At 54.5% G+C, this 12,588-nt stretch overlaps 1 protein-coding gene across 2 annotated transcripts; it reads right to left on the bottom strand.

The window, feature by feature from the left end:
• Nucleotides 1–4,364: 4,364 nt before the first annotated feature.
• On the bottom strand, nucleotides 4,365–11,752 carry YIF1A (Yip1 interacting factor homolog A, membrane trafficking protein). 2 transcript variants are annotated; one of them, XM_074957811.1, is made up of 8 exons: nucleotides 11,537–11,752; nucleotides 10,245–10,462; nucleotides 9,462–9,566; nucleotides 9,022–9,100; nucleotides 8,532–8,589; nucleotides 7,921–8,076; nucleotides 7,166–7,259; nucleotides 4,366–6,567 (listed from the first exon to the last, which is right to left on the bottom strand). In XM_074957811.1, exons 1-8 carry the CDS (start codon nucleotides 11,565–11,567, stop codon nucleotides 6,412–6,414), a joined length of 897 nt encoding a protein of 298 aa, XP_074813912.1. In that variant the 5' UTR covers nucleotides 11,568–11,752; the 3' UTR covers nucleotides 4,366–6,411. The 2 variants fall into 2 exon arrangements, with proteins under 2 accessions (XP_074813911.1, XP_074813912.1); XM_074957810.1 differs by lacking the exon at nucleotides 11,537–11,752 and having other exon boundaries at nucleotides 4,365–6,567; nucleotides 10,245–10,508.
• Nucleotides 11,753–12,588: the final 836 nt, after the last annotated feature.

Genomic DNA, 12,588 nt, shown 5'->3' with positions numbered 1-12,588 from the left:
TGCCAACTAGCCTCACACACAGCCTTCAGGACACACACACCCCCCCCCCCGCACACAAACATACTCCCCCACTGTGCACACACCCCAGCCACCTGCTAGGCCAGCAGTCACTCAGCGGTGGCTTGGTCTGTTACTCCTGCCTGAGCCAAAGGGACAACCCCAGGATTGGCTGCTGTGCGGGGACAGGGGTGGTGGATCATAGTCACAGTGTAGGCAGCGAGCTCAGTCCCTATGGGGCAGCCCAGGTAGCCAGGCCCAGGGACATCCCCACTACTGGAACCTGGGCAGGGATTCCTGGGTTCTTTCCCCAGCTGGTGGGAGGGGGGCTAGAGGCTTAGCCAGGGCGAGGGGGGGATCCTGTGAGGCCTGCAGGGCTCTGTCACTCCACTGGGAGAGGACTGGGGTTTGGGTGGGGGGGGCGCTGTTAGCCAGGATTCCTAGGTCCAAGCCTCTTCGCTGACATGTTTCCCCTCTGTAATGAGCTCAGTAAAATTCTCTCCTGGGGCAGTTGTAGGGCTGCAAAGCTCTTTGAAGCGCTCGAGAATAATCAGCAACTGCTGTTTTCTGGGCCATTTATCAAGTCTCGGATCAAATTTGTCACTATGCTGCCAGGAGAGATTGTGAACGAGAACCCTGCACTGGCAAAGAGCCACCTCCCCCAGGCTTTGATCTGCTGGGAAGGCGCCATCACAGCCATGGCGCGAGGGATCCCTTTCCTGGCGCCATGCTGCAGCTGCCTCTGGCGTGGGGCATGGCGGCTGTTTATACAGGGGTTCCCTCGCCTGGCAGTGAGCAGCAGCTGCCTCTGGGGTGGCGTGCTGGGGCTGTTTATACAGATTTCCTCCCTCACCCTGCCTGGCACTGAGACATGACCCATCAGCATTTTGGGGTTTGGCCGGGGTGGGTGGGTGGGGGAATGCACCGGTAGGAGCCCAGCCGCCAGGGTGGGAGCTGTTATGTAATGGCCAGTGCTCACTGTCCTCCCTACTTGCTCCAGCACATTAGCCATGAGCTGCAGCACTGATGGATTTAATCTGTTTAGGTGAGTTGCCACCTGACCGCTCCCCAGCTGGCCCCATCTCCAGCCACAGGACCCCAGCTGCTGGCCTGGGGCTGCCCTCAGCTCCCCCCTCCCCGCCTGCTGCAATGCTCATGAATTTGTCCTTGATTCGCTCCATTTCTCCATTAAACAAAGCAGGATATTTAATATGGGCACACTTAGACTGGGCTGGGGGAGCAAGCGTGTGTTTGTGTCCTACCCTCGGGGCGCGGGGGGTGGGGGTGGTGGGCACCACAGCCAATCCAGCCCCAGGGCGGAGGAAACAGACTGGTGTGGGGGTGCAGGGAATGGACTACAGGGCCTTTCCCTGGGGGGGGGGGGGGCGGAGGGAAGAGGTGCTGGCTTTTGGGCGCACAGGCAGGGGTGATGGTGCTTGTGCAAGGTGTGTCAGGGTTAGAGCTGGGAAGGCTGGCCGCCAGGCCTGTGGGGTCTGGGTCTATTGGTTAGAGTGGTGGGAGGTGGGGGCTGGGTGTCAGGACTACTAGGTTTTAGTCCTCGCTGCGGGACAGGCCATGGAACTAGTGGGATGAGCTGGGTGTCAGGACAGTGGGGTTCCAGACTCAGCTCACTGGAGGGGGGTGGGGGAGAGTTCACACCTCATTCACCCCCCCATGCCCAAGATCTCTGCTTAATTGGAAGAGCCAGCAACCTCCAGATATTGCAGAAATGGGGAGAGTGGGGGAGTTGGTCAGAGCTTGGGGTGGGGGGAAAGACAGTGCTGGAGGAGGGGTAGAGCTTACCTGTCTTTCTTGCCCCCACCCATCCCTGCTGACTGAGGTGCTGGATTCACAGTGAAGGGAAGTGGTGGGGGAGGGGGTTTGGCAGGAGACCTGGGAGCCTCCCCCACAACTGCTGCGGTCAGCATTGCAGCATTAATTGCTCTTGGGGGGAGTGGTTGCAAGGTGATGATGAGCAGTTAACTAACAGACCCTGAGACAGAAGGGGAGCCCAAGGCTGGGCTATCAGGGGGCTGCGGGTCAGGACTGAGGGGCACTGGCAGAGCTGGGGTGGAAACCGATAGTTGCTCTGGCCCATATGGGGGGTCCCTGGCTCATAACTGGGCATAGGTGCTGGAACGGGGGGTGCTGTTGCACCCCCCTGGTTTGAAGCAGTTTCCTTCATATCCAGCGTTTACAGTTGGGTTCAATGGCTCTCAGCGCCCCCACTGTACACATGGTTCCAGCGCCCCTGTAACTCAGGGCATCTGCTGAGGAAAGTTTGTGGAGATCCAATACATCTGCTTCCATTTGCTTCCCTGAGCAAAGGGCCCTGTGTGCTGGGCTCGCAAAGGGCTCGCACTGACACCTGGTGGCAAGAGGCAGAATGACAATGTCAGCAGCATTGAAGGCAGGATGAGCCAGAGCTCACTCCCTGTCCGGTCCCCTCCCCACCCTTGCATCCCTGTGCTGCAGCAGGCCTGGGCTATAGTGGAGGCAAGGGTTAAAGTGCTGGGCAAAGGGGCTCTGACTGGCTGCTTGCCCCACCTCCTGTGGTATAAGCAGCCAATCAGAGCTGCTACAGTGCTCTTCCCCCAGGAGGTGCAGAGGAGGCGGGGGTGGGGGTAGAGTTAATAGGGGGTGAGAGGAGGGACAGTTTGATGGGTCAGGCAGCTGTGAAGGCACTTTAATAGCTGTGGAAAATTACAGATCATAGAACATCAGGGTTGGAAGGGTCCTCAGGAGGTCATCTAGCCCAACCCCCTGCTCAAAGCAGGACCAATCCCCAACTAAATCATCCCAGCCTGGGCTTTGTCAAGCCTGACCTTAAAAACTTCTAAGGAAGGAGATTTCACCACCCTCCTAGTGAAAAAGTTTTTCCTAATACCCAACCTTGAGACCATTACTCCTCGTTCTGTTATCTGCTACCACTGAGAACAGTCTAGATCCATCCTCTTTGGAACCCCCTGTCAGGTAGTTGAAAGCAGCTATCAAATCCCCCCTCATTCTTCTCTTCCGCAGACTAAACAATCCCAGTTCCCTCAGCCTCTCCTAATAAGTCACGTGTTCCAGTCCCCTAATCATTTTTGTTGCCCTCCGCTGGACGTTTTCCAATTTTTCCACATCCTTCTTGTAGTGTGGGACCCAAAACTGGACACAGTACTCCAAATGAGGCCTCACCAATGTCGAATAGAGAGGAACGATCACATCCCTCGATCTGCTGGCAATGCCCCTACTTATACATCCCAAAATGCCATTGGCCTTCTTGGCAACAAGGGCACACTGCTGACTCATATCCAGCTTCTCGTCCACTGTAACGCCTAGGTCCTTTTCTGCAGAACTGCTGCCGAGCCATTCGGTCCCTAGTCTGTAGCGGTGCATGGGATTCTTCCGTCCTAAGTGCAGGACTCTGCACTTGTCCTTGTCGAACCACAACAGATTTCTTTTGGCCCAATCCTCTAATTTGTCTAGGGCCCTCTGTATCCTATCCCTACCCTCCAGCATATCTACCACTCCTCCCAGTTCAGTGTCATCTGCAAACTTGCTGAGAGTGCAATCCACACCATCCTCCAGATCATTAATGAAGCTATTGAACAAAACCGGCCCCAGGACCGACCCTTGGGGCACTCCGCTAGATACCAGCTGCCAACTAGACATGGAGCCATTGATCACTACCCATTGAGTCTGACAATCTAGCCAGCCTTCTATCCACCTTATAGTCCATTCATCCAGCCCATACTTCTTTAACTTGCTGGCAAGAATATTGTGGGAGACCGTGTCAAAAGCTTTGCTAAAGTCAAGGAACAACCCGTCCACTGTTTTCCCCTCATCCATGGAGCCAGTTATCTCGTCATAGAAGGCAATTAGATTAGTCAGGCATGACTTGCCCTTGGTGAATCCATGCTGACTGTTTCTGATCACTTTCCTCTCCTCTAAGTGCTTCAGAATTGATTCCTTGAGGACCTGCTCCACGATTTTTCCAGGGACTAAGGTGAGGCTGACTGGCCTGTAGTTCCCTGGATCCTCCTCCTCCTTCCCTTTTTTAAAGATGGGCACAACATTAGCCTTTTTCCAGTTGTCCGGGACCTCCCCTGAGCGCCATGAGTTTTCAAAGATAATGGCCTTGAAATTCTTCCTCCCGCAACTCCTTTTTCAGACTACTTTAAGCACTGCAGGGAGCAGGGCCTGCACTTGTCCCCCACGTGGGTTCAAAGCCCCCTACAGCCAAACACTCAACCCTGAGCTGTAAAGATACCAAACCCTAATGAACCTCCCACCTCCATCACTCCAGGGCACAATAATGGAATGACTGACATAATAGAACTCAATTAATAAAGAAGTGTGGTATAATTAAAACCAATCAACATAGGGTTATGGAAAATAGAGCCTGTCAGAATAACTTGGTATATTTTTTTGAGAGTCAAAGATGAGTGTTGATGTCAAACACTTATCCTGGGGTACCATGGCAAATGACTTACAGAAGTCTATCTTAAGAAACCAGATCAATACTAAACCACCACAGCACACATTAACTGGATTAAAAACTGGCTTACTGATCTGTCTCATGTTGTACTTGTAAACAGGAACTCATCACTGGGTGCATATGTTTCTACTAGGGTCCCACAGTGACTGGTTTTTGGCACTATCCTGTTTAGTATTTTTAGCAATGACATGGAAGAAAACAAAAAATAATTGCTGATAAAGTCTGTAGATGACACAAAGATGAGAGGACTAGTGAATAATGAAAAGGATAAGTCACTGATACAGAACGAGCTGGTAAGCTGGGTGCAAACAACCAATATGTGATTTAATATGGCAAAATGTAAAGTTATACATATAGGAACAAAGAATGTAGGTTACACTTACAGGATGGGGGACTTTATCCTGGGAGGCAGTGACTCTGAAAAGGGCTTGGGGGGTCGTGGTGGATAATCAGCTGAATGTGAGCTCCCAAAGTAAATCTGTGGCCAAAAGGGCTAATGCAATCCTGGGATGTATAAATAGGGGAAGACTGAGTAGAAAGGAGGTTGTTACTTTTGTAGGTGGCGCTGGTGCAGCATCTGCTGGAATCCTGCATCCAGTTCATAATGCAAGAGGGATGCTGATAAATTGGAGGGCTCAGAGAAGAGCCAGGAAAATGATTAAAGGCTTAGAGAACATGCCTCATAGTGAGAGACTCCAGGGGTCTGATCTATTTGGCTTAACAAAGAGAAAGCTAAGGGATTACTTGGTCACACTTTAGAAGTACCCAGTGGGGAACAGCACTTGGATAACAGAGGGCTCATCAATCTAGCCGACAAAGGTCTAACACGATCTAATGGCTGGAAGTTGAAGTTAGATAAATTCAGACTGGAAATAAGGCACAAGTTTTTAACAATTTAATAATTAACTATGGAACAACTTCCTAAGGATTGTGGTGGATTCTCCGTCACTGGCAATTTTTAAATCAAGATTGGATTTGTTCTAAAATATCTGCTCTAGTTCAAACAGGAATTAATTCAGCTCAGTCCCATGGCCTGTGTCATACGGGTCAGAGTAGATGATCCCAAAGATCCCTGGTGTACTCAGTCCTGCCTCAGAGCAGCAGGCTGGTCTAGATCTCTCTTCCGGCCCTACATATCTATGATTCTGTGATATATATAATCTATGGTTCTATGAATGGGACAGAAATTGCAGAGTGGCTTCAGGTTGCGATTGAGGGGCACTGTACTAGTGCTGTGTGTAGAGGGGTCCACAAAGCCTGCAAGGGTAGAATGCTCCCCTTCTGAGCCCCCATCCTGCTTCCTGCTGCACAGCCCGCCTAGTACCATGTCTGGGCATTGGGGCCAGGGCTGCAAGGGCAAAGTGCCCCCTATTGGGCCACTGCCCCACTCCCTGCTGTAAAGCTCCCCCTAGCACCATGGCCCAGCACTGACACACAGACTGCTAGTTAGTCAGGACTCTTTATTCCCTCTCTCCCAGTGTTGGGTTTTGATGGAGTTTTCCAGGAAAACACTGATATGCTGGAAACACTGTTTTTTTGGGTTACTTTCCACCGCAGGGGACTGAAGGACCAAATACTCACCAGCAGAAGGGAGGTGGGGGGATAGGGCCCTGCACCCGAGGTGATGTGGCTGGGGAAGTCCCAGAGGGCAGGTTAGTGTTATCATCCCTCCTTCATAATGAGGGTGAAACTGAGGCATAGGCAGGAGAAGGGACGCGCCTCAGGTCACCCAGCCAATTAGGGATAGAACCCAGGAGTCCTGGCTGCCAGACCCCGCATGGGGGTCTGAGGTGTCCATGCTTCAGGTTGTGTGTGGTCCCCGCCAGCTGTGCATTGCAGGATGTGTGTCCTGGGTGCCTCTACGTCTGGGGGCGTCCCAGGAGTCCATGTGTCTGGGAAGGACTGTCCCCCAGGCGCTATGCTGCCCCATCTCAGCGGACCAGGTGGAAGGTGAGCCAGTAGACGATGAGTGGCTGGCAGGCAGCAGCCCCCAGGGTGACATAGGTCTGACCACGCCCACCGCCCCTGGGATGCCCCATTCCATCTGGCACCAGGGACGGGTGCAGCTTCATTCGCAGGGAGCGTGCCTGGGGAAAGACAACATTAGATATAGGGGGGAGCCTGGCCTGGTAACCCACCTGCCCCTGTCTCTCCCTGCCACCACCTCAGCTGTGGGGACACAGCATTAGACATGGGGGATGAACTGGTAATTATCCATGCCCACTCCTCTCCTCACACAGCCCCATGCCCAGGGCCCCACCTCTCAGGATTGTGGGGACTGTGCTGCCCCCATGGGGTGAGTTGAACATTGCAGCTACTGTGGCTGAGGGAGCCATTACCAAGTCCCATGATGCCCCATGTTCAAAGGCTACTGCTGCCACCGCCCTGCAGCTGGGATTGGCAGATACCACCCTGTGGGGACGGGGCCTTGGAGACTAGCCCAATGGGAGGGCCTCAAACGGCCCAGGGGCCACATGGCCTCGCTCACTTCTGAGGCTCTTTCCCTTTCTCCATTCCCAAGCACCTTCAACCTGTGGGGTTACAGGGGCTATAGCTGCTATAGGAAGCAACCCCCATTCCTGGGTGCCTAGTCCCAGGGATTTATGGGGGCCCTATGTGTCTATATAGGGGCTGGCCCTAGAGATTACAGAGGCTGTAGGTGTCCGTATTGGGCCCTGCACTCACCAGGAAGTACATGAGGGCACAGGATGTCCAGGCAAGGGCCACATAGTACCCATCACTGCCAAAGAGCAGCCCCCCCAGCACAGCCAGGATCATCCTGGAGGAGACAGAAATTAGGGGAGGGCAGGGCCAGGCAGTGAGAGGGGGCTCCTCAGATCTCCCCTCCCTGCACAGATGCACCAGATTCCATACTCCAGCATCATGTCATCCAGCCTGCTCCCTCACCCTGGTGGGACCCCTCAGTATCATCCCACCCAGTCCCCCGTTCCCAGCTGGACACCTCAGACCCACTCTCAGCTTCGCCCCATCCAGTCATCCCAACCCTGGCAGAGCCCCCAACCCCACCCCAGCATTACCCGGTCCAGCCCCGCATTCCAGCAGAACCCCAAGGCCCACCCCACTGGTGCATCATGGGAGATATAGTCTGTGCAAGGGAAACTCGCACAGTGGAGAATGGGGGCTTGAGGCTCCAGGACTATAACTCCCATGATTGCCCTAACAGCAGTTTTTCCCCAAAAATTTTTGAGCAAAACTGAAATATTATCAGAATTTAAATTTTTGCCAAAATACTGAAATTTTCCATTAAAAATTTAGATAATTAGGCTGAAATGAAAATAATTTAATGAAAACAAAAAATTAGTTTTCTGTAACCTCTGCCCCACATTTGTAGCCTTGAACCCCCATCCCTGGGAGTTGCCTGGCACTGCTGCCCGCCCAGCTGGCTTGCGGCAGCAGGGCTGTCCTGTGTGCAGACTCACCCCACATATTTGTACCCACTGTAGGCGAGCAGGTCAAAGGGCGTGAGGTCGCTCTGCACTGTCACTAGGTACAGACTCAGCAGCAGGGCAAGGACCTCGATAACGACCCACACAAAGGCAGTGCTGGCGCACATGCCCAGCACCTCCGGGGAGAACCTGCCAAGGAACCATGATAGCAAATCAGCCTTAACTTCTGCCTCTGGGGTGGGGTGCAGGTGCTATTTATACAGGGATCCCTTGCCTGGCATTGAGACGCAGCCACCTCTGGAGTGGGGTGCAGGGACTGTTTACCAGCACATAGCAAAGCTACACCCGAGTTTGAGAGAGGAAGTGGGGGAGAATCCTGCAACTGACAGAAACTGTAGCAGGGATTTAGAGACAGGTAGAGTCACCCAATCTGGAACCTGGCTAGGAGGACACCTGGGTTCACACCTCAGCTTTTGAGGAAAACACCAGGTGGATCCTCCACACCTGGGAATCACTGGAACAAAGGACCCACTGTGCTAGGGCATTGGGGTCAGCGCTGCCTGCAAGGGGAGAGCGCCTCTGACAAAGTCTGTGGGAGAAAGGTGGGCTCAGAGTTTTGGTGGCTCCAGGGAAGCAGGACTCACCTTTGCTGCAGGCCCAGGGCTATGCCGGCCAACAGGATGTAGGTGATAAAGGCCATGGCTGAAATAGAGACACAGATGAAGCATGAGCTAGAGCTTCCACTAAGGGGAAAACACAACCCATAGACAGGACAGGGAATGTGAGGGGAGGGGATCAGCCTCCCAGGGGACAGTGCTAGCTATGTCTGTCTGCCTAATTGACCGGGCAGTCTGTCCACTGACCCCCGCCCCCATTCATGCGCTCCACCATCCTTTCATTCCCATACACACCCTCTCTCTCTGACACCTCCCAACTGCTCTCTCTCTCGCACTAGATACAGACAGAAACAAGGGGTCCCTTAGACCCTAGCTACCAGTCCTAGGAGAAGGGTCATCAGGCCCTGGCCCCTGGGGCTGTGGGTGAATGGCCTGAGAGTGGAGGGCATCAGACCTGACTAACCTTGGCTAGGAGGAGAGGCCCCTTCCCCATCACTATTTGCTTGATCATACTCACTGGGGATGTACAGGTCGGGTGCGTTGATGTCCTGTCGGGGTGTCAGGGGTGTGTCCCTGCTGTACCGAACCTCCCAGTTCTAAAGAGAAGGGAGAGTGATTAGATACTGCCTCTAAGCCTTGCAGATCCTTATCCATTAAGCAGGGGAAACTGAGGCACAGACATCATCATGATGCAATTGAACCAATGGCAGAACCCGGACTAGAACCCAAGAGTCCTGGTTTCCCAGGCAAACCCCCCATCATCCCCCCCCAGTATCCCACTGAACCACAATCTCCTCCCAGAACTGCAAATAGAACCCACGAGTCCTGGCTCTCAGCCCATGCTCCTCTATCCCACTTGATCCCATTCCCCTCCCAGAGCTGGGGAGAGAACCCAGGAGTCATGACTCTCAACCCCACAGCTTCTGCATCAGGATGTACGGCAAGGGCGTCCTGTACCTGGTGTGCATACGGGAAGAGCAGCAGTGCCAGCTTCTTGGTCACGTAGGCAGTGTCCACGGCGAAAAAATATTTGAGCCTGTTCACGGACATGAACCTGTGGATCTGTGCAGGGAGAGAGACGGGTTATGGAACCAGAAAGGGGACTTGGGACTTACTGTGCCAGGAAGAGCAGGGGGTCATGCTATGGGGCATAATGGAGGACTAATCACACCAGGCTGCACAAGGAGATTACTGCACTGGGCAAAATGGGATGTGTGTGACAGGGGCTTACTGCGCTTGGGGCATCCTGGCAGGACAAAGCCCATCACTAGTCAACTAGCGACACCTCCCCATTCTCCTGTGCGGGCCAGATCCAATTTATAGACAAGAAACTGAGGCAAAGAGACAGGAAGGGAACCCTGGAGTCCTGGCTCCCAGCCCATCCTGGCTCTAATCCACTAGATCCCACTCCCCTACCACCACCAGGTATATAACCCAGGAATCCTGGCCCCCGAGGTCCACTCGCCTCCCAGAGCTGAGAAAGGAACCCAGGAGTCCTGACTTCCAGACCCCTCACTTTAACAAGCAGACCGTGCTCCCTTTTGTGAAAGGACCATGGAGATTCAGTTCCCTCTGCCCAGCAGAGGGGGTACTGCCACATAGGGGAGGACTCTCCCGACCATGGGGGGGCAGAGTATGCAGACTCCAGGGGCTACAGAGCATTCAACACCCCCAATCTGCCCAGCCCCCTCCATTCTAGCCCTGTGCAATGCAGGGGTCTGGGTCTTGTCCCTCCCGTACCTCCTTGTGGACAATGTCCTTGCTCTGGCTGGCGATGGAGGAGCCATACGCCACGGCCACGTTAGCCATTGGGTCAGCCAGTAGGGTGTTGAAGCCCATGTCGATTCCTGAGGCGGGAGTGCCTTGTGCATGTGGGAAACCAGCACTGGTGTCATCGAAGAGCTGGTGGGGGTCTGGGGCAGGAGGGACAATGGGGCCCCGGACTCGGTGCTTGGAGCCTGCAATACATATAAAATCAACGTTGATCAGATGTGCAGACAACATGCAGATTGATAAACAATGACTGGGCCAGGGCTGTCATATGAAGTGAGCTGAATCAACTGGGGAGCAGGGCCCATTCAGACACACTATATTTTAATACAGCCAAAATTGGCAACCCATCTAAGAACAAGGGGGTCAGGCCGTGCCGACCGAGCTGGGACTGTCTCCTGGAGAGCAGTGACTCTGGACAGGATCCAGGGGTCAAAGTGGACAAGCAACTAACTATGAGCTCCCAGTGCCATGTTGTGGCAATGAGGACCAAGGTGACCCTTGGAGTCACCCAATCTGTAACCAGAGTAGGTGTAGGTAGGAGCACACAGCACTGGGTAGACCCTTACTGGAACAGGGCATCTGGTTCTGGGGCCACAGCTTGAAAAACGGAAGAGGGTGCAGAAAGGAGCCGTCAAAGCGACTTGGGGGCTGAAGAATGAAGTCTCTCACTCGAAGACTTTAAGAGCTCCAGCTGCTCAGCTTCTCAAAGAGAAGATCAAGACTCACTCCTGGTGAGTAAGTGCCTTGGTGGGGAGCGGCGAATGGGACGCAGCTGGGAAATAGGGACACGCTGGTCTTTTCTTCCCGACTTGGGGTGGGGGGGCCATTCTACCGTATAACTAACTCACGCCACATCACAGCAGTCCTGGCCCTTGGCATCGCCCCTCCCCACACAGGGCCTGGGGTCCCCCCACCCCAGCTCCTGCCGGGCCCTGGACGGTGTCAGGAGGGCTGAGCCCCATTACACCGGGCGCTGCCCCCAAACCGCCCTGAGGCTCCCTGCCCCAGAGAGACCCCCGAGTGCCCGCTGGGGTCCAGCCCCCACAGCTGCCCACGCGCGGGGCCAGGGGAGCCCGGAGCGGCGGGAACCCGACGCCGCGAGCCCGGGGGCGGCTGGAGGCCGCGGCGGAGACACCAGCCTGGCAGGGGCTGGCGCTGGCCCGGGGCCTCCCGAGGGAGGCAGCAGCGGGGACCGGGAAGGGGGGGGCGAACGGCCCCGCAGCCCCCAGGAGAGGGCGCGCCCCGCGCCCCGCACTCACCTTGCCCCCCGTAGCCCTGGTGATAGGCCATGGCGGGCTCAGCGCGCGGCCGGCCTCCGCGGGGCTTTGTGGGTATGAATAACAATGAGCTGCGGGCCCCCCCACGGGCGCTTTCACGGGCCCTTCGCTTGCTGCGGGCGCCTCGTACCGGACCCTGAAACCCGGCAGCGGCCACGTCCCCGGCCACACGCTCCCCACTTCCGATTGGTCGCCGGCGCACGTGGATTGGACAAACGGTCACACTGATTGGCTCAGGAGATATCAATCCAGACCCAGTTGCTCCAATGAGAAGTCAGAGGGCAGGATGTGTGGCAGCAGGGAGTGGCGCATGCGTGTTTACTGTGGATGAAGCTCTACGTGCCAGGAGTGTGGGGGCGGGGGCCAGCAGTTGCGAAGGGGCAAGCAGAGCGGGCGAGGGAGTAGCTCAGCCAGGGTTCTGCATACTAGATCTATTCTCTGTACAGAGGTTAGTGGCTACTGCCAACCAGTGCCCCCCGCACTGCACATACAGTCACAGATGTCAAGACCAGAAGGGACCATTGTGGTCATCTAGTCTGTCCTCCTGCATGTGACAGGCCACAGGACTGTCCTGAATTAATTCCTGTTTGAACTAGAGCAGCTACTTGAGGGGGGGAAAAAACATTGATTCTTGATTTAAAAGTTGTCTGATGAAGACTCCACCATGAGCCTTGGGAAGTTGCTCCAACGATTAATTACCCTTGCTGGTAAAAAAAAAATATGCCTTCTTTCCAGTCTGGCTCTGTGTCAGTTCAGTTTCCAGCCATTGGATGTTAGATCTCTGTCTGCTGGATTTAAAATCTCGTTGTTAAATTTCCATTCCCCATGTAGGTACATATAGACTGTGATCAAGCCACCTCTTAACCTGCTCTTTGTTAAGGTACGCAGGTTCAGCTTCTGGAGTCTCTCATCTAAGGCACATTTTCAATTCTTTAATCATTCTTGTGGCTCTTCCCTGACCCCTCTCCAATTTATGAACCTGATCCTTCTTGAATTGTGGACACCACAACTGGACACAGGATTCCAGCAGTGGT

This window comes from Natator depressus, chromosome 7 (assembly GCF_965152275.1).
Source record: "Natator depressus isolate rNatDep1 chromosome 7, rNatDep2.hap1, whole genome shotgun sequence".
Lineage (NCBI taxonomy): Eukaryota > Metazoa > Chordata > Testudines > Cheloniidae > Natator > Natator depressus.
The sequence above is the reverse complement of the archived record's forward strand: the minus strand, read 5'-3'. Positions and strand labels throughout refer to the sequence as shown.

Bases quoted from the DNA above. Each gene is read 5' to 3' on its own strand.
- YIF1A (XM_074957810.1), bottom strand. From the start codon at position 10,508: ATGTTGTCTGCACATCTGATCAACGTTGATTTTATATGTATTGCAGGC. The intron at 9,101-9,461 runs GTACAGGACGCC...CCTTCTCTTTAG, and splicing joins TCTTCCCGTATGCACACCAG to AACTGGGAGGTTCGGTACAG. The intron at 8,590-9,021 runs GTGAGTATGATC...TCTCTATTTCAG, and splicing joins ACCCGACCTGTACATCCCCA to CCATGGCCTTTATCACCTAC.